Here is a 21131-nt window from a genome sequence, read left to right as displayed (position 1 = left end):
ACTCTTGCATGCTTCCTGTTTCTAATTATGCCCGCCTCACGGTTGTGGTTCACAAGTACTTGTCACTGTTTAAACTAGGCCAATCAATATGTATGTAGTCAGATGGTGAAGAGAAAATTGGGAAATCGTTCCACTTGTCAAAACGCAAAGGACATTATTTCCTAATTTTCACGACTAAACCTTGATTATCTTTTGACATCACGTAACAAATTACGCTCACAATCGTGGGTTTTTCAAGTCCCAATTTTCTGAATTTCTCGATAAAAGGTCTTTTAGAATCCTCTTTCGTCTTAAAAAATTTTAAAGTTGAGTCAACTACCAAATTTTCCTGATGATTCGTCGTGAATCAACTGAAAACAGCGCCCTTGTAAAATCAACAGGGACAACCTTGATGTTGTATTCTGTGAGGTGGGTTTTTAAGTTTTTCCTTGATAAATATTCTATTCCTTCTATTCTTAAAGTAAACCAGATTTTTCCGTTTATATCTTAATTGGGAAACTATTCTTCTTTGGACACTTTAAGTGCTCTAGAGACGAACACTAGATGTATTCTAGGTTTTGGGAATAGACTTGTTGTTATCTTGATAGAGGAACTTCGTCCGATTATAAACACCAAGTCAGTACAATGGCCCAATGCTGCCTTTTCTTCACAGCTGAAGCGGCTGCGTTTGAAAGCTTGGTCCTAAACTTAAAGTTAAAGCGGAAGTAAACAAGCACTCATTTTTGTTCAGTCCTAGTTTTGTTTCCAAAGTAATTGATTTTCGTCCACGTCACTCACTCTCTTTCTTACTCTTTCCTTGTCTTTGTTTGAAATCGCAATTCGGAGCAGATATATACGAGATATCTTTAAAATAACAAAACATAGCATTGTAGTCCTTTTTTCAGGTGTTGTTTAATGACCTAAAATGCCCTCGGATTCTCAGTTTGGCTTGATAATCGAATTTATGACTTGCTAGGATCGATTTTGATGATGCATCAATTAATTAGAATCTGCTTCTGGCCCCAAATTATCACGGAAAGAAATTAACAGCTTCCTTCGGCCAAGTTCGACTTTTGACTTAGAAACTCAGGCCCCGTCCGCACGTATCCGGATATTTTTGAATCTGCAACGTTTTCTTTCCGGATACGCTTTCCGTCCACACGTATCCGGTGAATTCGCTGGCGAATCCGGAACTGTTTGAATACGCTCTCCAGAGCGGATATTTTTGAATCCGATACTGACGAATCCGGAATCGTGTGGACGCCAAATCCGGATATTTAGATCGAGCCCAGTTCCTTACCGTGACATCAATTCTCAAGATTGCCGAGGGCTACATGGCGCATGCTCTGTTACCTCTGTTTCCTTGAGGAGTTCTGAGTACTAGAGTGAATCCGGATTCATTTCGAGTACGTGTCGGATACGTGTTGACGGGCAAATGCAATTGGAATACGCTGCGTGTGGATGGAAATATTTTTGAATCCGGAAAGAAAAAGTTGCGGATTCAAAAATATCGGGATACGTGAAGACGGGGCCTCAAGGTTGATCAGTTTCAGTTTCAGTTTATTTTTTCACTTTTGTCATTTCAAATTACAAAATAAATATATAGTAAACTACAAGAGATATTAAATAATCAATAAAAGAACAGCATAAGGCGAGGATGTCCATATAGAAAGCATTAGGGCTTATTCCGGCTACAGGCACCTCAAGAAAAATGCAACTATAAAATTATAATTTTAGGCGTGTCTTATTTGATTTGTAAGCAGATTTAGGTTAAAAAGCAAGAACACAAACAAACAAAGAAACAAAATGAGGGGAAGTCAGTTCAGGAGGAAGTTCTGAATTTAGACTTAAAGTGAGAAAAACTGTCAGCATTCTGAATTTCTGTACTGAAATGATTAAACAATTTATTGATTAAAAAGTTAAACACTAAAAGATTTTTAAAACACATTTATAAAAGTGAAAGCCGTGAACGACGTTTTGGCGCTACGTTACGAAATTATCAAGTTAAAAAGTGAAAAAGTGCAAGGTGTAAAATGAATATATAATATTTGAAAAAATACATGAAATATTTGCGGGTCCTATGGGTATAACACCCAAGGTAAGAAACACAAAAAGATAGTAATAATAAATGAATAAATGTGCGATAGTGTCACGTTAACAGTTTGGCGCGAATGGAGTTGGCTTGCGTGTTAAGAGAGGGCTTGATCCTTTATGTACAACATCTCGTACACTAAACAATCAAACGTGCCGTTACATTTCCTCAGAACTTTGAAAAGGTGGTCAGCCTTTGTTCTGTTGTTGCCGTGCTGTATGAAGAAAAAGGACGGTGTAGCAATGGGCTCACCGCTGGGGCCACTATTGGCCAACGTTTTCATGTGCCATATAGAAGACCAACTAGAGCAAAAGAGCATGTATGACTCCGTCTTTTTATCAAAGATATGTTGACGACACTTTTGTCACAATGCCCAACACAGAATCAGCGACAGATTTTTTCCTAGTACTCAACAATGTGCACCCTAGCTTGTCTTTCACTGTGGAACTTGAACTTGACGGCTCTATTCCGTTCCTCGGTACAGTTTTGACTGTGTGGTGGTACTGTAACGACAGAAGTCTAAAGAAAACCAACCGACACAGGACTGCTACTCCATATCCAAAGCCACGTCGACAACAGATACAAGAAAGGCCTGGTCAACACGATGGTTAACCGTGCTTACCGTCTATCTTCCATCACAGAATGATTTGCAAAAGAATGCAACCTGTTACGCACCATATTTTCAAAGCTGCGCTATCCGAAAACACTGGTTGATTCCAGCATAAATAAGTTCAGCCAGGAACCAGATAAAGAAATACACATGGTACCTTCAGCAGACCCGTCTGTTTACATAGTATTGCCCTTCAAAGATCTGCGATCAGCCGATCGCGTACGCAAAGATATCTATTCTCTGGGAGCCAAAACCCGTTTTTACAAGCAAAAAAAAACTGTTACAAACCCTGCGTGTCAAGGAAAGCAAGCACCCGATCGTTAACACTCAATGCGTTGTTTACTTTTTTCAATGTGATTTGTGCGATGCAAATTATGTCGGGTACACTGCCCAACACTTACATCAACGCATAAGTGAACACCGTCATTCAGCCATTGGGAAACACCTTAAAACACAGCATGGCAACAACAGAACAAAGACTGACCACCTTTTCAAAGTTCTGAGGAAATGTAACAGCAAGTTTGATTGTTTAGAGTACGTTAAACACAATTTATGTCTTTGAAAGCGTATTGCTCACTGTCGGATAATTGATGTACAAGAAAATAAGTAAAAGGCATTGGAGTTTCTAGTATTTTAATGATGAATTTGATAAGTCAGCAAAAACATTTCATTGAAGGCATCAGGAAGGATGCCTTTCTTAAAAGAACGCATAAACTTGCCAATTTGATCTCAATAAAACAAATTTCGTAATTTTTCGCCCTTATCAAAAACGCCCTTCATTTCTTCCTACAATATATATTAACGATCACCAAACAAATACATTAACCTACTTGGAATGTAAAGATCATGTGAAATATCTCGGTGTCCTAATCGATTATAAACTGTCATGGAAAAACCATATTGACTCTATAACACTGAAACTTAGCAAAACCATTGGATTACTGTCAAAGATAAGGCATTTTGTTCCCTTCCATACTCTTGTTAGTATATATAACTGCCTTATTGTTCCTTATTTACGATACGGCTTAATTGCTTGGGGACAAGCTGGCAAAACTCAACTAAATAAGCTTTTGATCCTCCAAAAACGTGCTCTCCGTTTCATGTGCTTCGCTGACAGGTGTGATCACGCCATTCCTTTGTTCCTTCATGCAAAGGTTTTACCTATTCACTTTTTGTATTATAAATTGCTAGCTGAAACAATGCATGATGTAAATAACGATGTTATCCCTTCACAATTGAAGGATTTGTTCATCCCTACTGCAAAAATTCATTCATATAATACGCGATCTTCAGTTTCCAACAACTTTTATATTAAAAAGTCAAAACTTGAAATTGAACGAAAATCGTTTTCAAGAATTGGTGCAAAACTGTGGAATGAGATACCAACTAAGTACCGAACACTACCAAAACCCATTTTTAAAAGGAAAATTCGTATGATCTTATTCAATATATTAGAATCTGAAGACTCCTACGAAGACTTAGAATCGATAATCTCAAAAGTTAGCAAATACTCTTAATAGCCATCATCTTTGCTTCGCTTATCTTATCTTATTCATTTTGTCTTATTTATCTACCTCTCATAATATACTGCGTTGCCAACCTCAATTACATAGCTAGGTGTTTCTTTAGACTTAATCTGTTTTCGTATTTACGTACCTATCTAATTATCTATCTATTTCTCGGTAGTCTTACTGTGTGTATTTTCTTCTTCTTTTACTGATTATTCTGGCCCGCCTCGATTAGCCCTGCTACGTGCGGAGCCAGGGGAATAAGGACTTATTGTCAAATAATAAAATATTGTTGTTGTTGTTGTTGTTGTTGATAAATATCACTGAGTTTCAGAATTTTCAGTTGCTTAACTATTGGTTCAGTATGAGCATCGAATGCGCTTCTTGATATGATTCTTAAACCTTTCTCTGAAGTAAAAAAAAAAATGCGATTTAGATTAGGATAGTGTTATGTATTCACTACATGCACGCCATGTTGGATCACAAGTCAACCAACGTGGTTTATTATGATTGGTTAAAACTACAACAAATGATAACTGTCGGTGCGTGCGATACAATAGGGAGCTTAAGCAACGACAACGGCGACGGCAACGAGAACGTCATCTCAAAATATAAATTCGCGTTGTTGTATTCGCTTCGTTACTATTTCAACTTTTTTAATATGACGGGGGTGTGGCAGTTCCTCAAAAATGACGCTGGTAGGAACGGCGCTCAATTTAGGGCAGAAAATGAAAATTTATCCTCAAGTAATGACGTTGTCCATAAAACCTCAAATTTGGCTGTTTCACGTTGTAGTTTTGCTGACGACGGCAAAGAAATGGACAAAAGTGAAAAACACACGTGCAGGGCGTGCAAAGCTATTGTTTTTGCCTACTAAATATGCAAATTTGTGACGTTCTCGTTGCCGTCGCCGTTGTCGTTGCTTAAGCTCCCTAATAAGTCCAGCGGTATATAACATCCTCCCCCCCCCCCCCCTTTTTTTTTTCTTTTTTTATTTATTCCATTTTCACTGCATTGGAGAAAACAATTCATACTACATACTAAATACTACATGCTAAAAGAGAAAAAAAAAACCTACTGCAGTGGGGAAGGACTAAAAGGGAACATACGATTCGAGCCAGTCCACCCTTTAACAACGACAAAGTCATAAAGATTTTTAAAGACAATAAAGCCTATTGTTCTTAATGTTATGAGTAGTCTCTTGTCTTGCTGTAAATCTAGTTTGACTGGCTTTCTGACTTGTCTGCCGCTGCGCGTTTCATATGGGGCTGAACCTCTGACTTCAGATCTCTCGGGGACAGCTACTGGATCTTTCCTTGTGCTCCCTTCAGTGATCGTAGGTTCTTGACCGTTCCCAAAAACTTGAACCGGATTTCGCATCAGCATTTCCCCAGTGGTGCTGTATCGGTGTCCGGGGTGGCTGATTCCTGTTCTGGTTCTGGCTGCTGGAGTGTGATTGCATGGCGCAGCTGATAACCCGCATGTGATTCTGGACGATCGGCTCTCAAGGCCACCCTGTTACGTCTGATTCTACGGCTGCCTGTAACTACCGCATACGACCGTGGAGAAGCATGACTTTGTACTACGGTTGATGCTTTCCACTCCTTTGACCCATTTTCCGGCTTCACTCTCACATGGTCAATCGGTTTGAGCGGAGGCAATTCTCTGGTAACGTGACGGTCATAGTGGTACTTCTGCTTGTCCATGGCTTTCTGAAAGCTCCTCTTTATTTCTTGTGTGTTATAGGTCTCAGGTCTCGGTAGACTAGTTGCCATTGGTAAGGTGGTCCTCAGCCTGCGGCCCATGCAGAGCTGAGATGAAGACAAGCCAATTCCTGGGATGGGGGTGGCTCTGTAGTCTAGAAGGGCTTTGTTCTTGTTCTCGTTTTTCCTCCACAGGTACTTCACTGTTTTGACTGCAGCTTCTGCTTCCCCGTTTGCTTGGGGGTGCTTGGGGGTGCTTGGGCCTGACCAGGACACGTTCAAAGTTATAGCTTTTATCAAAGGAACTGGACACCGCAGTTTGTTATGAGCCCCGCTGGGATTCCGTGCCGCCCAAAATGCTCTTCTAAAGCTTGGATTGTTTCCTGTGACGTTAAGTCTTTCAATTTAGTGACTTCAATGTACTTGGAATGGTAGTCAACAAGGACTAGGAACTGCTCGCTCTAAAAGGTGAATATGTCTGATGCAGCCATTGCCCACGGGAGGTCAGAGATGGGACTTGGTATCAGTGGCTCTTTCTGTTGCGCCGGAGCATAGTCATGGCAGATTGTACAATCCTTGACTTTTTCTTCAATCTGAGCACTCATTCCAGGCCAGTTAAGCGCTTCTCTTGCTCTTTGCTTACACTTTACAATTCCAAGGTGTGTTCCATGTATGACTGCGATCATTGCCGGCTTCATGGTTTGGGGTATTACGATCCTCACGCCGCGGTAAATGACACCATCTAGAACTGCTAGCTCATCACTTGTGTCCCAATACTGCTGAATACTGTGCGGGACTTGTTGTTTTGTTTCTGGCCACCCCACTTGGATCAAGGTGTAGAGCGCGTGAAGTTCATTGGCTGTGTTTTGCAGGAGTTCGGCATAATTTGCTTCAGAAATTGAAATTCTTTCTACCATGTTCACTTGCAGCTCATCTTCTTCTGCTGGCAATTCGCCAACGCTTGCTCTGCTCAGAGTGTCCGCTAGGATCTGTTTTATTCCAGGAAGGTACTCAACTTTGAGGTCAAACCCACTCACTTTGAGGATCATCGCTTGCAAGCGCAACGGTGCCACTGACATAGGTTTGTTAGTATCGTTTCAAGTGGCTGATGGTCAGTTTGTACCAGTGTGGCTTTCCCCAGGATGTATTCTCTAAACTTGTGAGAAATGAACACAATCGCCTACATTTCTTTCTCTATGGGCGCCCAGAAGCGTAAGCTACTGGTCTTCCTTCGTGCAACAGGACTGCGCCGACTGCATTCTTGCTAGCGTCACATTGTATGGTTGTTTCTTTCTTAACATCGTAGTATGCCAGTACCGGCGCTGTGCAACATAGATCTTTGAGCCGTTGGAATGCTTCAGCTTGGGGCGCGTCCCAGTGGAAGAGAAAGTCTCTCTTTGTGAGCTCCCTTAGTGGAGTTTCAACCTCTGCTAGCATAGGTAGGAATTTGGCCAGGTACTGTATGGAACCCAGGAACCGCTGTTCAGGGTCTGGTTTTAGCCCTTCCGCGGATGTGACCCACGCACAGCACCTGTTGTTTTGGAACTCTAACTTTGTCAAAGCTAAGGTTCAGGTTGTAACTCTTGGCACGGTAGAGTACTTTCTCTAGGACTGAATCATGGTGTGAGATGTCACGCCCCTCAACGAGTATGTCATCCATTATCGCCTATGCATGGTCTATTCCTTCTAGCATTTCATCCATGGCTCTTTGATACATTTCAGGGGCCGATTTAATACCAAAAGGGAGTTTTAACCATCTGTACCTTCCAATCGCAGATCGGAGCCTCATTTGAAGATACCCGCTCTTGGCATCAAGGACTGTAAAGACTGTAGCATCAGGTATCTTGGCCACAATTTCTTCTACTGTAGGTATTGGGTAGTGTTCGCGTTTGACTGCCTTGTTCAGGTCCGCCGGGTCTAGGCAAATCCTTTTCTCCTCTGCTTGAGACAACCATGGAGTTCACCCAATCCGTTGGTTGCATCACTTTGGCTAGGTTTCCTTCCTTTTCCATTTCTCTCAGTTTATCCACGATCTTGAGAAGGATTGCAGCTGGTTGTCTCCGGGGGCCGTGCACTACTGGCTTAGCAGTGGGGTTAATTTTAATGGAGTATGTTCCAGGCATGGCTCCTGATGCATTCTCTAGATCAGGGTGTCGGACTAAGAGCTCCCTGAGGTCTGTATCTAGCTGGTGTACTCGCTGCACCAGGTAAGGGCCTTGATAGGCCTTGCCCGAGAGTATGGAGTTTCGCTTGCTGTCAATGACATAAAACTTCACCCATGACTCTCGGTCCTTCTCCGGCCATAACTTGCATGCCATCCTTGGTTGCTTCGAACATTCTGCCTATATCGATGGCTTACTCAAGGCTAAGGTGTTTGCTCTTCTCGAGGCAGCGTCGACTTACTCGCTCATCTAACGATTTGCAGGCTATGACATTCCGAATTAATTTCTCAGTCTCCGTTATGTCCAGACTCCGGGCCAAAAGTTTCAGATCAGTGACAAAGCTATCGACGGTTTCCCCTGGCAACTGACGTCTTCGGTCGAACTTGATCGCGGCCATGATTGGATTCGTCTTGGCTTCTACGTGTGCTTTGAATTTACCGGCGACTCTTTCGAGTATCTCTTTTTCGCTGACATTTTGCACAGCATCTCCAGCTCCTACTTGAACAGTTTGCCAGTCGAAAGTCAAATAAATTTCTCGGCCTTTATCGACAACAAAGCTCATGAGGTTGCATATTTTCTCCTTCTCGGTGAATTTGCTGAGAGGCCCGCCGAAGGTAAATTCACAGCGTTGATAAAACCTCTCCCATTCTTTCCTTAAATCTGTTGCTGCCCAATTCATGTTCGGCCAGTTGTACGATGAATTAGCGTATCCTTCCGCCATGTTTATCCGGTTTGTGTTGTTTCATCCCACTACTTCGACACCATGTTATGTATCCACCACATGCACGCCATGTTGGATCACAAGTCAACCAACGTGGTTTATTATGATTGGTTAAAACTACAACAAAGAATAACTGTCGGTGCGATACAATAAGTCCAGCGGTATATAACAGATAGGTCGATAAACTAAGCTAAAATACAATGTGCACAAAGAGGAGGTGGGAAGGCAAAAAATTGCTTTATAAATTATGCCACATTAGCAATGTGTGGTTTCCACGCTAAAGTTTCATCAAGAATAACACCTAAAAACACGGCTTCTTTTATTCGTCCAATGGCACATCACCTAATCTCTAGATTGATGTCGAGTGTTTGCCTTTTTTTCCTAGGTTAAGATACAATAAAATAATTATTATTTTTAATTTATGGAAAGCTTCTTGGCTTGGCACCGGTCTGTTTTCGGTTAGGTAATTCTTCATTCAACGTTTTTTCAATTACATTTATTTTTTTTGTGTGAAAAAAAGATGTTAGTATCGTCAGCGAACAGAATGAATTCTAGAACACACTTCAGACGACATGTCCTCACATTAACGTGTAGATACATTTGTTCTGATAGTGTGGATAGTTCACTCATAGTTAGTAGACTACTAACTCTGATTCACTACGCTGGAGCAATTGGTAAAAAAAGATAGACCCACTGTTGGCATTGTGCTCATGCATATTCATCGAGTCATTCATTTGAAAGTAAACAACACATATCAAGGTTTTACACTCCTTAGACATAACAAAATGTTTAGACGGCTTATACAATACAGGTGAATGCGTTATATCCTAGGATATTCAAATTTCATAGATTTCAGTGAAACAAACTATTCTTGATTATTGAACTCCGAAGTTATCCCAGTTCCCATGCAGTCAAAATTTGGACCAAATCCCAGTTGCAGTGGCACGTTTTCTTTAGACATCCCAGTCCCTGCCACTAAAATCCCAAACGGAGTTATGATAGCGAAAATATAATTTTAGATCATCGATAGGTTATATGACGCAGTTAATGATAAGTTACAAATAGACTCAAAATGAAACATTGGATTACTGGAGAAGGGAGGCAATAAAGGCTGTGCGAGGTATAAATAAATTTATATCTGCATGAGATTGCTTACCCAAGTGTCCGCCGAAATAGGCTTGCTATCACCTGGCACATGAAAGCATTCTGAATGGTATAGTCTCCCGTTTCTCTACGTCACCGTCAGAGTCACTTTCATCACCATCATTACTAAATTCATCAACATAAGTATCCACCTCGGAGTCTTCCCCCACTTCACTAGACCCACAACAATCGCAAGGCCGAAGGTCTTGCAAATCGGTAGGGTACGTGCAAGGACGTTTCAGTTCCTGTGCCTGACACATTTACCATGGCACCTTACCCAATGCCTCCTCTGAGCTTCTTTTTTTGGAGTGATTGCATTGATTGCACTGCCAAGGTAGAAGCAATCAAACAAGCCGATGAACCAAACTCAGTGAGTGATGTTCGCAGTCTACTTGGAATGGCAAACGATATTGCTCGTTTCATCCGCAACTATGCAGATATTGTTGCTCATCTACGTGACCTCACACATAAAGACGAAGAATTCAAGTGGCAAAACGTACACCAACAAGCATTAGACCAGCTTAAGTGCAGCCTTACTTCAGATGATGTCATGGCGTATTTTGATCCTCGCAAGAAAACCGTTCTGATAGTGGATGCCAGTCCAGTTGGATTAGGTGCTATGCTAACAGAAGATGGCAAAGTGATCGCCTATGCAAGTAAAGCTCTCTCAAGTGTGGAAAGGCGTTACTCTCAGATTGAGCGTGAAGCACTGGCTATCGCGTGGGGCTGCCACCATTTTCGGTTGTATTTGCTGGGAAGCCACTTCAAAGTGAAGACGGACCAGAAGCCCCTGTTGGCTATATTCAACAAACCGACTTCTCAAGCTTCAGCAAGAATTGAATATTGGCGTCTGAAGTTGCAGTCATTTGACTTCGAAGTGCTGTGTTCAAGACGTGATTTAAATCCAGCCGATTACATGTCAAGACATCTTCAAGGTACCTCCCACTGTAATCTCGTTGCCGATTTTGCAGAGCAGTATGTTAACTTCATTCTGACGCAGGCCACACCCAAGGAATTGAGCAGAGATGAACATCATTCAAGCTACATCACAGGATCCCACTCTACAAGAAGTAATGTGTCGTCTTATCTCAAATTGCCAGTGGGACAATCTGAAGCCAGTGGACGGAGTCGATCCAAGAATCCTCAGAATCTTTGCTAATGTCCGGGATGAGCTGACTTCGGCGGATGGAAAATTTGTCCTTCGTGGATATCGCATAGTCATTCCTGATGCCCTTCAGAAACGTGTGGTAGAACTAGCTCACAACGGCCACCAAGGATTAGCCAAGACGCGCAGTTTGGTAAGGTCTTAGGTCTGGTTTCCAAAGATGGACCCTGCTGTTGATGAAGTTGTCAAGAAGTGCTTTTCATGTCAGATTGCCACACCCAAATCCTCTCGTGAACCATTGAAGATGACTCCTTTGCCTGATGGTCCATGGCAACATGTTAGTGTAGACTTTTGTGAAGTTGCTGGACATTATGTGCTGGTAGTGATGGATGATTATTCAAGATTCAAGATTGGTTGTGCATTCTCCATCTGCGAAGGCAATCATCCATAAATTAGATCGCATATTTTCCGCCTATGGTGTGCCCCAAGTTGTCAAGTCTGACAATGGTCCTCCTTTTAGTGAACATCAATTTGCCCAATTTGCTGAGTATCTGGGTTTTAAGCACCGTAAGGTGACTCCTCTATTGCCTGAAGCAAATGGTGAGGTGGAACGCTTTATGAAAACGTTTGGAAAGGTACTCTGTACCACTACTAGCTGGAAGCAACAGATGTATCAATTCCTTCGGAATTATCGAGCAACCCCTCATTGTACCACTGGTGTTGCCCAAGGCACTGCCCTGTTTGGAAGGCCAATCAGGATAAAGCTGCCCTGCCCTATTGCTGTGCCATGTGAAACGGATTTTAATCCAACACTAGTGCGCGAGCGAGATGCATATCAGAAACTCAAGATGAATAGTCATGCTGAAAGTAAGAGGTCTAGCAGAGATTCTGACAAGTTGGAGATACTCTACCGGTGAAGCAGCCAAAGCTTGGAAAGCTCTCGACACCATACCATCCAGTTCCATTGACAGTCACAAGCAAGAACCACAGCATGTTATCAGCTGAAGGAGATGAGCGGAAGGTTACTCCCAATTCTTCTCACTTTAAGAAGTTCCTTTCAGATGTGCGAGCTAGTTCCCTCAGTGATGTGGACATCCAAACCCCCTCACATCTCCTGTGTCAGCAAGTCAAGACGACACCGGCTCAGTGTTAGTGGACCCCAGTGCCAGGACCCTAGCTGATCCACAACTAAGGAGGTCTACACGTGTGTCCAAACCACCCATGAAGCTCATTCAAGAAATGTGATCAAAGACTTTGATTGACATTGTCTTTGTGTTTAATTGTTTTGAACTCTAGTACTAGTCTTGAGAAACTCTCATGAACATTGTAAGGTCTGTAGAGTTAAGATTGGAGTATACTATTCCGAACACTTACTAGGATAAAACACTCCAGGAACAGTAACGTCCGTTATATATGACTTACCAATGATAGTCTTTCTGCATGCGTTTTTATTGTTATTTTATTTGCATTTTTCTTTTGCGGGTTAACGGTAGATTTCTAGATAAAGGAAAGAAGAAGTCTAATGTTCATTTCACGTTTTGTGTGACATTCAAACCGCGCGCTTTTACGTTAGCAAGGCATGATGTGTTGGATATATAAAAAATATAGACTTGAACTGTTGCTTTATAATGGCCGCTGTGTGTGTTTTTTTTTTTAGTGTCTCGTGTGATTTTCTTTTGTGTTTGATAACAGTACATTACAACGACCCTCAGTAAAAATGTCCAAATGCTAAATTTTGAAGTCAGTCAACCTTCAAAACTAATATCTGCTTATAACTAAAGCTTACCTTTAAAAATGAGTAGGTGACAATTTTTTCCTTGCTTGCTAACAACTTTTATAAAATTCTCAACCTCGGATAATGCATTTCGCGTGCTCTTATTGGTTCACTCAATCTCGGTTATCAGCTCAGTTTGACCTTATATCGCAAATGATTGCGCTAAGCGCGGCTAAACTAATTCTTTTTTCGCCCGATGGCGAAATGTTTGTTTGAATAAAGCCAAAAAAGAAAAAGAAATTGAGGAAAGTTTGGATCAACTCCGACGTTTAGAAGTACGTGAAAAGGCAAAAAATGTATTCGTGATGAACCTACGTCTGTCTGACCACAAGGTATTACACAACATCGCATCTTCATCACGTTTTCTCGATTTCGCTCGGATTTTCTCACTATTTTCGCTCGTATTTTGTACTTCCAAATGTTTAGAGTTTAAGGAATTTAATAAAACAATTAGCACGCGTTGGATATGAGATTGGTTATAGCCAACTCGGCGCTACGCGCCTTGTCGGCTATTTACCATCTCATATCGAATGCGTGCTCATGGAATAATTGTTAAATATTTGCACTACACGTCGTACTCTTTGAAATCGCCGGGCCTTTTTTATTACACCGCACTGCTGTCACTACTGACCAAAACGAAAATTAGGGCTTACTCTTTTCAAAGACTCGTTTCTCAAGTGTCATCCAAGAGTGACGGGGTGCAGTTTTTTTCCTTCTCGTGTAATTTATGATACATTATTAAAAAGGAAAAGAGTCATAAAATACCAATCAAATTAACCATTATTTTTATGTGGAGGAAACCTTTTCTTCATTGAGCACCTGATGACGCGGGAGTGTGTTTTATTTTGGGAATCTCGTTTCATCAATTGAGACATATTCAACAATAATCCTTTGATGATATTTCAGTCACAATCTATGGATTACACCAGAATAAAAGCTCTCTATTTCATTGAGCCTAATTTGCACTTTATACAAGTGAACTTTTTTCTGGCGCCAAATATTCTTGCGAAGGCTCCGGACAAGAGTCGGCACTTATAAAAACACCCAACGCCCTTTAATTTGGTGAGTCTGTGGCATGTCAATGCGAATCTCCGCCAAGAATTGTAAGTACTTTTGCTTCTCAAAAGTAGCGTTTTTTGATCTCATGTCAACTTTCTAATGTAATTTATTTTCACAGTTTGACTATAGCTTCAGTGCTATATAGTCCACTAGAAGATTAGGAGATCCTGCTCTAGTGACGAGTGACCTAACTAACTTTATATTTAGCGTGTGGATCGTGGAGGGTTTTTGTAAATGTCAGTGGTAAATTACGTACAAAGAAATAACATTAGAACAGTTTGTTAAATGAGCTTTAACTGGAGTAACATCACATTTGGCTTTTGAAAAGGACCAAGCCTTAAACGCCAGATTTCGAGCCCATATTTCTTAAGGTCCCCGATCAAATGATAAGTCAAATGTATTAAGGATGCATGCTGCCTCATTCACGACCAATTTTAAGAACTCTTGAGGACTTCGTGTTATATGCAACACTTTTTAATCGGGTGGAAATGATCTCTTGAAATTTCGAATATGGCTTTGAATTCCCAGAAATTTCCAAGAGTTCCAACTTACCAAAATTAGCCTATTGGCATAGGATGAAATTCCTAAGAATTCCTAAAATTTCAAGCCGCTTGAGAACCAGTAGTCATTTATTCCCAAAAAATCTAAATTAATACCATGTACAATGTATGTTAGACTGATTCAAAGACCCATCTTCACGATGCTTCTTTCCAGTGTCTTCTTCAGAGGTGATCCAAACCATCGCAAGACCTCTTGTACAAACTCCCTAAATTGCCAAAAGGACGCTAACTACTATTCATGGAACGGCCTTTCTTTTTTCAAAGAATTAGTGAGCATGTAAACGGATTTTGATCGCACGGCGCTACAATTTATTTAAAATAAGGTGAAAAAAAGATTGGGGTTTTTAATAAAAAAAACATATCAAGTAGTCCCATTATACCTGTGAATGACGAGGAGAGAACTGGAAATTCCAGAAAGCTGAAGTCGAACAAGAAGCTAAAGACGAGCGTGTTTTACGACCTTAACATAGCTGCCACCCGAATGTTCTTGAAACGCGTGCGGGGTGAAAATGTCATTGCTTTAAACAAGTAAGGATATTATTTTTTTCGTGACCTTGAGAAAAAAAGCACTTGTAATTTTGGTTCGAAGACCTCAAAATTGCGTTTACCCTAAGGGCGGAGCGCCTTTGTATAATACCTCTGCTTTTCACTAAAGCAAGAAAAATAAAGTTACGTTAATGGGCGTCACAAAGCCGAAAATTGTTTTGTTAAGTAATTTAATAAGAAGGCTTCAGCTACCTTTTAGCAAGAATTTTTAAATGCTTCTCAAATATTTGATCAAACTCAATGTTTGCAGCTTATCCGCTTAGGTCCCTAATAATTTTAAATATTTGACTTTCACAACGAACATTGCCATTATTATGTCTGTAAAAACTGTTTCTAATTAGGAATTTAGGAATTGAATACTACAGAACACTCGAATTAAAACTTTTCCTCTGGACCAGTCTGAAATGTCTGCCATGTGTTATTCCTTTCAGATAAAGACAGTATCTCCAAGTTTTGGAAATTTCTCATATTTTTCAGCTACGGAATTTGCATTTGTAAATTGAAAATATAAATAGCAACAAAGCCATATTACTCTTATCTTTGGTTGGAAGAAGTCACGACATTTTGAATGAGTCTTTAGCCCCGGGGCTAGTGTATTGTTGTCTTGAAATGAAGCTTCGTTTTTTACTGCAACTGAAAGTAAAAACAATACTACAGAGAACCACATATTTTTTTTAATTTATCCCAGAGACATTTGCCTGGCCTCGGGGGATTATATAAACTAATGCTGGATTAAATAATTCCAAATAATTATTTTATGGTTTTGTCTGTGTTTTGTCCGACAGGGCCGTTAGCAGCTGGCGATCACATGGTACAAAAACTTACTTTCTGTCATACTGGTGAGCAAATTGCACACTGGGACAATTTGCCCACTATTATGGCGGTTTTTGTACCATGGGATATCTCTCAACAACGTCACATCAACAACGTCACTATCAACAACGACGTCACAGGCTTAAAGCCGAAAGTTATTACAAAATAGCAAGACCCTTAAATCGATGTAAAAAGCAAATCATAATGATACTATAGGAACCAAATTATAGCTTGGTTTTCTCACATTATCCACGACTCCATTTTCACAAATGTAAACTAGATATGCCTTGGGGTACACTTAAGTTAAAAATGGTCGCGTGCTTTACTCCAAGTATCTCATTCGTATATGAAACCCTCAGTGTTGCAATATGCCTACTTATGGCAATTTAATTTCACCCCCGTTTTGCCTGTTGACACGCAGCCATCGTACCGAGTCTACGTCAAGGCAATTTTTTATTGTCAATGAAACATTTGAATGTTTTAAGCTCTGTACAATGAGAGAAAACATCCAACAATTGAGTATTTAGAGGTATAATTTATTAACTCAATATACTCTAAAAGCTCTGTGGGCTTTTGTAAAAAGTTATTGATTGCAATTTTCGATCAACTCAATTTACGTCATTTATCGCTGAGTGCTGCGTGTGGCAGCATGATCTCTGCACTGTTACTTTTACTGAAGCCCGGAATTTACAGCAGCCTCCTACTTGACATTGAAGAAGGACTTTAGCACCAATTTATGCGATAATGTTGTCCTTGACCACTCACGAATCCACAGGTTTATCAACTCACTGGCTTGACAGCACTGAAGAACCAACTGAGTGAAAACTCGTGAACGCCGCGAAAAAGAGCTGAAGCTTCGTCAGAAGGTGAATAAATTTTCATCTTTGTTATAAGACTTTAAATTTGTATTGGCACACTATATGCGAGGCCAATATTAAACTGGCTTACAATGTGCTCTCGATTTTGTGTGCTCTCTCTATTTATGGGTTCGTGGTTTAAAAAGTTCGGGTGATTTGATGTAGCAAAAACCTTGATGAAAGCTGTACGTTTTTACCACCTGAGCAAATAATTAATGAAATCAGGTGAGGGTTTGCTGGTTATAATTCATCTTTGAGAGCCACGTTCAATTAGAAAAGAGAATTACAAGACACTGCTTATCAAAAGGGCGTTATGACTTAAGGGCAAAAAGATCCATAAATGCCAAAAAATCTTGTCAATACTTTTCTCATTTTTTATAGATTTGCAGTCACTAGTGTGGCCACCTTTTGTTGAGGGTAGGGAAGGGCGCTGCTGTTTGGCAGTGATAGCTGTGAGAGGATGTTGAACTTTGTGAAGTAGATTTCACCAAGGAAAAGAAAATATCCGGCAGATGTGTGGGTGGATTCTATTATTATATCTGTGGCAAGGCTCACACAGGCTTCTCATTTGGGGCGGTGCCTCCGCATAGTAAGTCAGCGTATTCGTTCCAAATCATGATTTCTTACACTGATGATTTAGGAGCAAGAATTTACCTGGGTGTGAGATAAAATTAGACCAAAAGGGATAAACAGAGTATGAAGAGAATTAAGATGCCGCGGTGGCAGGCCTTAAAGCTGCTTTTACATCAGCAGGGAAAGTCTATGAAGTTCTACCCTTGCTCGCGTGTAAGGCGGGCGACTCCATTTCTTAACACCAAGGTGAACATTTGATAGGTAAAGTGCACGATATTGGAACAGGGCAGTAAGTAGTCTTGACAGGGTATCTCCTGCCCTGTTACAATATCGTGCACTTCACTCATCAAAAGGGCAGTAAATACTTGAATTTACATCTTAAATACTCATAAAATAAGCCTGGTGAGGGTAGGTCAACAATAACGTGCGTCTGTGGAGGATTCTCCATAGATTTTGCAATTGGCAAGAAGTGGAGGTCTTTTCAAATCAACTGCCATTAACACTTGAATACATAGTTTCTGCTAGCCTACAATCTTGGATTCTTGATTGACTGTTCTTGACGATGAAAACGAAGATTGCACGAGGGTCCACGAGGGGAAGGGGTAAAAATATTCGGAATCGGTGATTAAACTAATTTCTTGCTGGAGTGTTTTTCCTTGGTGAGTATTTATTCCTAAAAGCCAACAGAAACTATCATGAAAGTCATATGAAACTTAGGATCATTTCATCAAGTTACAATAAATCAGTACAATTTACCTCATCGTGCTTTGAGATGAGATAAAATTGATTTTAATGCCTTTCTCTTCAAATATAATGAGTAAGCAGTGATAGTAATTAAAGCCAATGGACAGGTTTATCAGCCCAACAATGGCGCCTAGCTACCAGCAACGTAGGTAACCGTCAGGAATGATCCTAAAATAACTTTTTTCCTTCCAAGGTTAAAAGATCTACTTTGTCTCGACGTTCTTCGCCCGGCCACAACATAACCAGCAGGTAAGGAACAGACTCTCACACAACGATATTTTTATAGCCCATAGAACAGTTAATCCGGCAACACAATGGCGTGCTCCCAGCCAGTTAAGGCATTTTTACATGCATTGATAGCGACATGAAAATCACAGCAGAGTTTTTCCTTTCTTATTTGAAGGCCTTTGTTTACGTTTTAAAGTAAATGGTTTTTGTTTAACGCAAGCTCTTTTATAAAGTTCTTTTAAATGACCTTTTACATCAATTTCTCCTTTTATTAATCTGTTCATGTTGTCCTTCAGCAGCATGATTAAAATATATATATAAATGTTCTATTGAGGCCTTAAACTGCTGTTTGAAAGTAAAAACTAAAATCCAAGCTTTCGTCGATCAACGGCATTATCAGGGATGAGAAAATATTCCGCGCGCGCTATATATATGCAAAGAAGGTGTAAGGTGAAATGTGTAAAAGATGTGATGTATGTACGTTTTCGCTTACGGGTCGTTTTCGGTCATAGTTATCTTGACCTCAATGCCTTTGTAGTCTTCGTTCTGGAAGGAATAGATGTGTTTTTTTAACAGAGGAGTTTTCGTTGCTGATATGTTCTCTTACGCGATCATGGATGAAGCGTGTAGTGCTACCAGTATATTGTTGGTCGCAGCTGTTACACGTGAGCTTGTACCCTGCATTTCTTCGTAAACATAATCCAGTGTTAGAGATAAGGCATTTGTCTCTAGTGCATTTGCGCTTCGTGGAGGTGTGGGATAGGGCTTGTCTGAGCGTGTAGGATTTGTGGGCAATGCGTACTGGGATGTTTTTTTTTCTGAAAATGTTAGTGATCCTGTCATTGAGTCGTTCAGAGATGTAAGGGATCTTAAGATATGACCATTCTGTGTTGCCAGGTTGGGGGTTTCGTTGAGGATTTTGTGGGCGTTTTGTCTGCTCTATACTGTTCTCTGGATAACCGTTGAGGCGAAGGATGTCATCGAACGTGTTTTGCAGATATATTTGAGGAGCATCTGTCCTTGATGCGTTTTCGCTTTCGCTTTTTTCCTTGATGCGTTTTCGCTTTCGCCGTTGATCGGCGAAAGCTTGGATTTTAGTTTTTACTTTTAAACAGCAGTTTAAGGCCTCAATAGAACCTTCATATATATATATATATCTCTTTTTATTGTAACTGTAAATAACCCGGTCAGGTGAGTTTATTTGCATGCCCTTTTCACGTTTTACTTTTGTCCAAAGATGCACGTAATTATTCGCTTTCTTGAACACTTGAACTTGAACTCCTTGAACTCCTTCGTACACTTGAGCACTCGCCTTCGACGGGGGCTGAATTGAACGTCATATCGATCTGGGTTCCCTTGAGGCTGCTCTGTACTTTTACTCGACTTGATACTGAAGTCACTGATTAATGTTAAGAATATTCTTCATACATTGTAGCTTTGTTAGGATTTAACTGTCTGGTTTTGTTTTAGGAAACGCTTTAGCGAGCAGTGGTGGTGAAAGTGTCTGGAACAATTAAAGGATATACTTTAGCTTCAGTTGGTGCATAACATGGCAAATACGCAAGTAACGATTCCTGCAAATCTTTCTATCGAAAATGCGACAACATCAGCAGTCCAAAGAAAGGGAATCGCACAATTCGAGCCCGTGTACACAGAAATTGCAAAGTTGATTTCCATTGCGGCAGCAGTTGTATTGATCAACAGTGTTGTGCTTTATTTGTTTGCTCGGAAGAATAGTCTGCGGACAATTTCAAACTATCCTCTCTTCAGCTTAGCAGTTTGTGATTTCTTCTGTGGTGTTTTTGTCATTCCATTGTTCGTTATTGTTTTCTTTACACCACTGATTCAGTCAAAAAGCAGTAAATTTTACTTAGGATTTCTGGTGACTGTTCTTCACAACTTTGTTGCTATTCTTACTGTTTATCACATCGTTGTTGTCACCGCAGAACGATACCTGGCCATCAAATTTCCACTGAAACACCGCGTTCTTAGTCAAACGTACATGCGCAGAGTATTAGCAGTCGTTTGGATTTGCTCATTTCTGGTGTCACTCATTCCTTTTGCTTGGATTAATAAGATATACCCCGCGTACAAACCGGAATCTAGCAATTTCACCCTTGCTTTCTCTGTATTTTACCTGGCGTTTGCCTTATTGCTTCCATATATGTTTTTGATCTTTGCTTTCACGAGTATGTTCAGAGTCGTCAATCGTTCATTTTCAAAGTCGTTTTCTAAGTCAGTGTCTGCAAGCCCATCCCGTGTTGAAATGAGAGGTGAGCGCAAATGTTTGGTGCTGTTTGTCATCATGGCCTTTGTATTTCTCCTGTGTTGGTTGCCCTGGTTCACTGTATTTTTACTGGTTCAGTTACCGGTGAAATTGGAACCATCTAAGCTAGGAATTATTTCTCAGGTGGCTGTGATAATTAAGTACCTGACCTCTGTCATCAATCCGTTGTTGTATACCTTCGTCAAAAAAGATTTTTGCCGAGCTCTCAAGTATACTTTGAAGAAACCTGAGAGAGAACCACAGGTTACAACCATTTCTGTGGCATCCTTCGGAAGGCAACCATCTTTACAGAAGCATTTCTCGGATTCTTATAAAGGAGAATTTCAGTCAGGAGCTGTTAATACGGCGCTTTCTGTTAGTGAGTTGTAAACCAAACATTGCAGAAAATTGATTCCCAAGAAACTGAGAAAATGGAAAGCTTTTTGCGCAACTGAACCAAGTTGGTGACCTTTTTTGGGAAAAAACTCTGGTTATTACTTCTTATAAGAAATAGGTCGGTTTTGTGGCTTGTGTGGTGACCTCATACTCAACATGAAAGTACAGAAATTGGAAAGACAGGAGTTTCATGAGATAAAATTATCTGCACGACAAACGTAATACAATTTGAATGAGGACAGAATCAAAGTGATCGCACTTACGCATCATGTGTGGAATAGAATTACTTTCA

The 21131-nt window shown here is 40.5% G+C and overlaps 2 protein-coding genes across 6 annotated transcripts in view; one reads left to right on the top strand and one right to left on the bottom strand.

Moving 5' to 3' along the window:
• Window positions 1-275: 275 nt before the first annotated feature.
• Window positions 276-21131, top strand: part of LOC138010474 (adenosine receptor A2b-like) — a 21417-nt gene continuing 561 nt past the window's right edge. The window contains exons 1-5 of one of the 5 annotated variants that reach the window (XM_068857452.1): window positions 276-408; window positions 16551-16641; window positions 17014-17221; window positions 18143-18198; window positions 19648-21131. The exon at window positions 19648-21131 is cut by the window's right edge and continues 561 nt beyond it. In XM_068857452.1, coding sequence (XP_068713553.1) covers window positions 19727-20833 — 1107 coding nt within the window. In that variant the 5' untranslated portion in view covers window positions 276-408; window positions 16551-16641; window positions 17014-17221; window positions 18143-18198; window positions 19648-19726 and the 3' untranslated portion in view covers window positions 20834-21131. Of the gene's footprint in view, window positions 409-13604; window positions 13901-14932; window positions 14945-16550; window positions 16642-17013; window positions 17222-18142; window positions 18199-19647 lie in introns of those variants that run through there. The other 4 variants (XM_068857450.1, XM_068857453.1, XM_068857451.1 and 1 more) reach the window with 4 other exon arrangements.
• On the bottom strand, window positions 5569-6971 carry LOC138009690 (uncharacterized). Its single transcript, XM_068856730.1, has 2 exons — window positions 6464-6971; window positions 5569-6155 (listed from the first exon to the last, which is right to left on the bottom strand). The coding sequence occupies exons 1-2, from the start codon at window positions 6969-6971 to the stop codon at window positions 5569-5571; spliced, it is 1095 nt and encodes a 364-aa protein (XP_068712831.1).

Source organism: Montipora foliosa, chromosome 7 (assembly GCF_036669935.1).
Source record: "Montipora foliosa isolate CH-2021 chromosome 7, ASM3666993v2, whole genome shotgun sequence".
NCBI classification, from domain to species: domain Eukaryota; kingdom Metazoa; phylum Cnidaria; class Anthozoa; order Scleractinia; family Acroporidae; genus Montipora; species Montipora foliosa.
The sequence above is the reverse complement of the archived record's forward strand: the minus strand, read 5'-3'. Positions and strand labels throughout refer to the sequence as shown.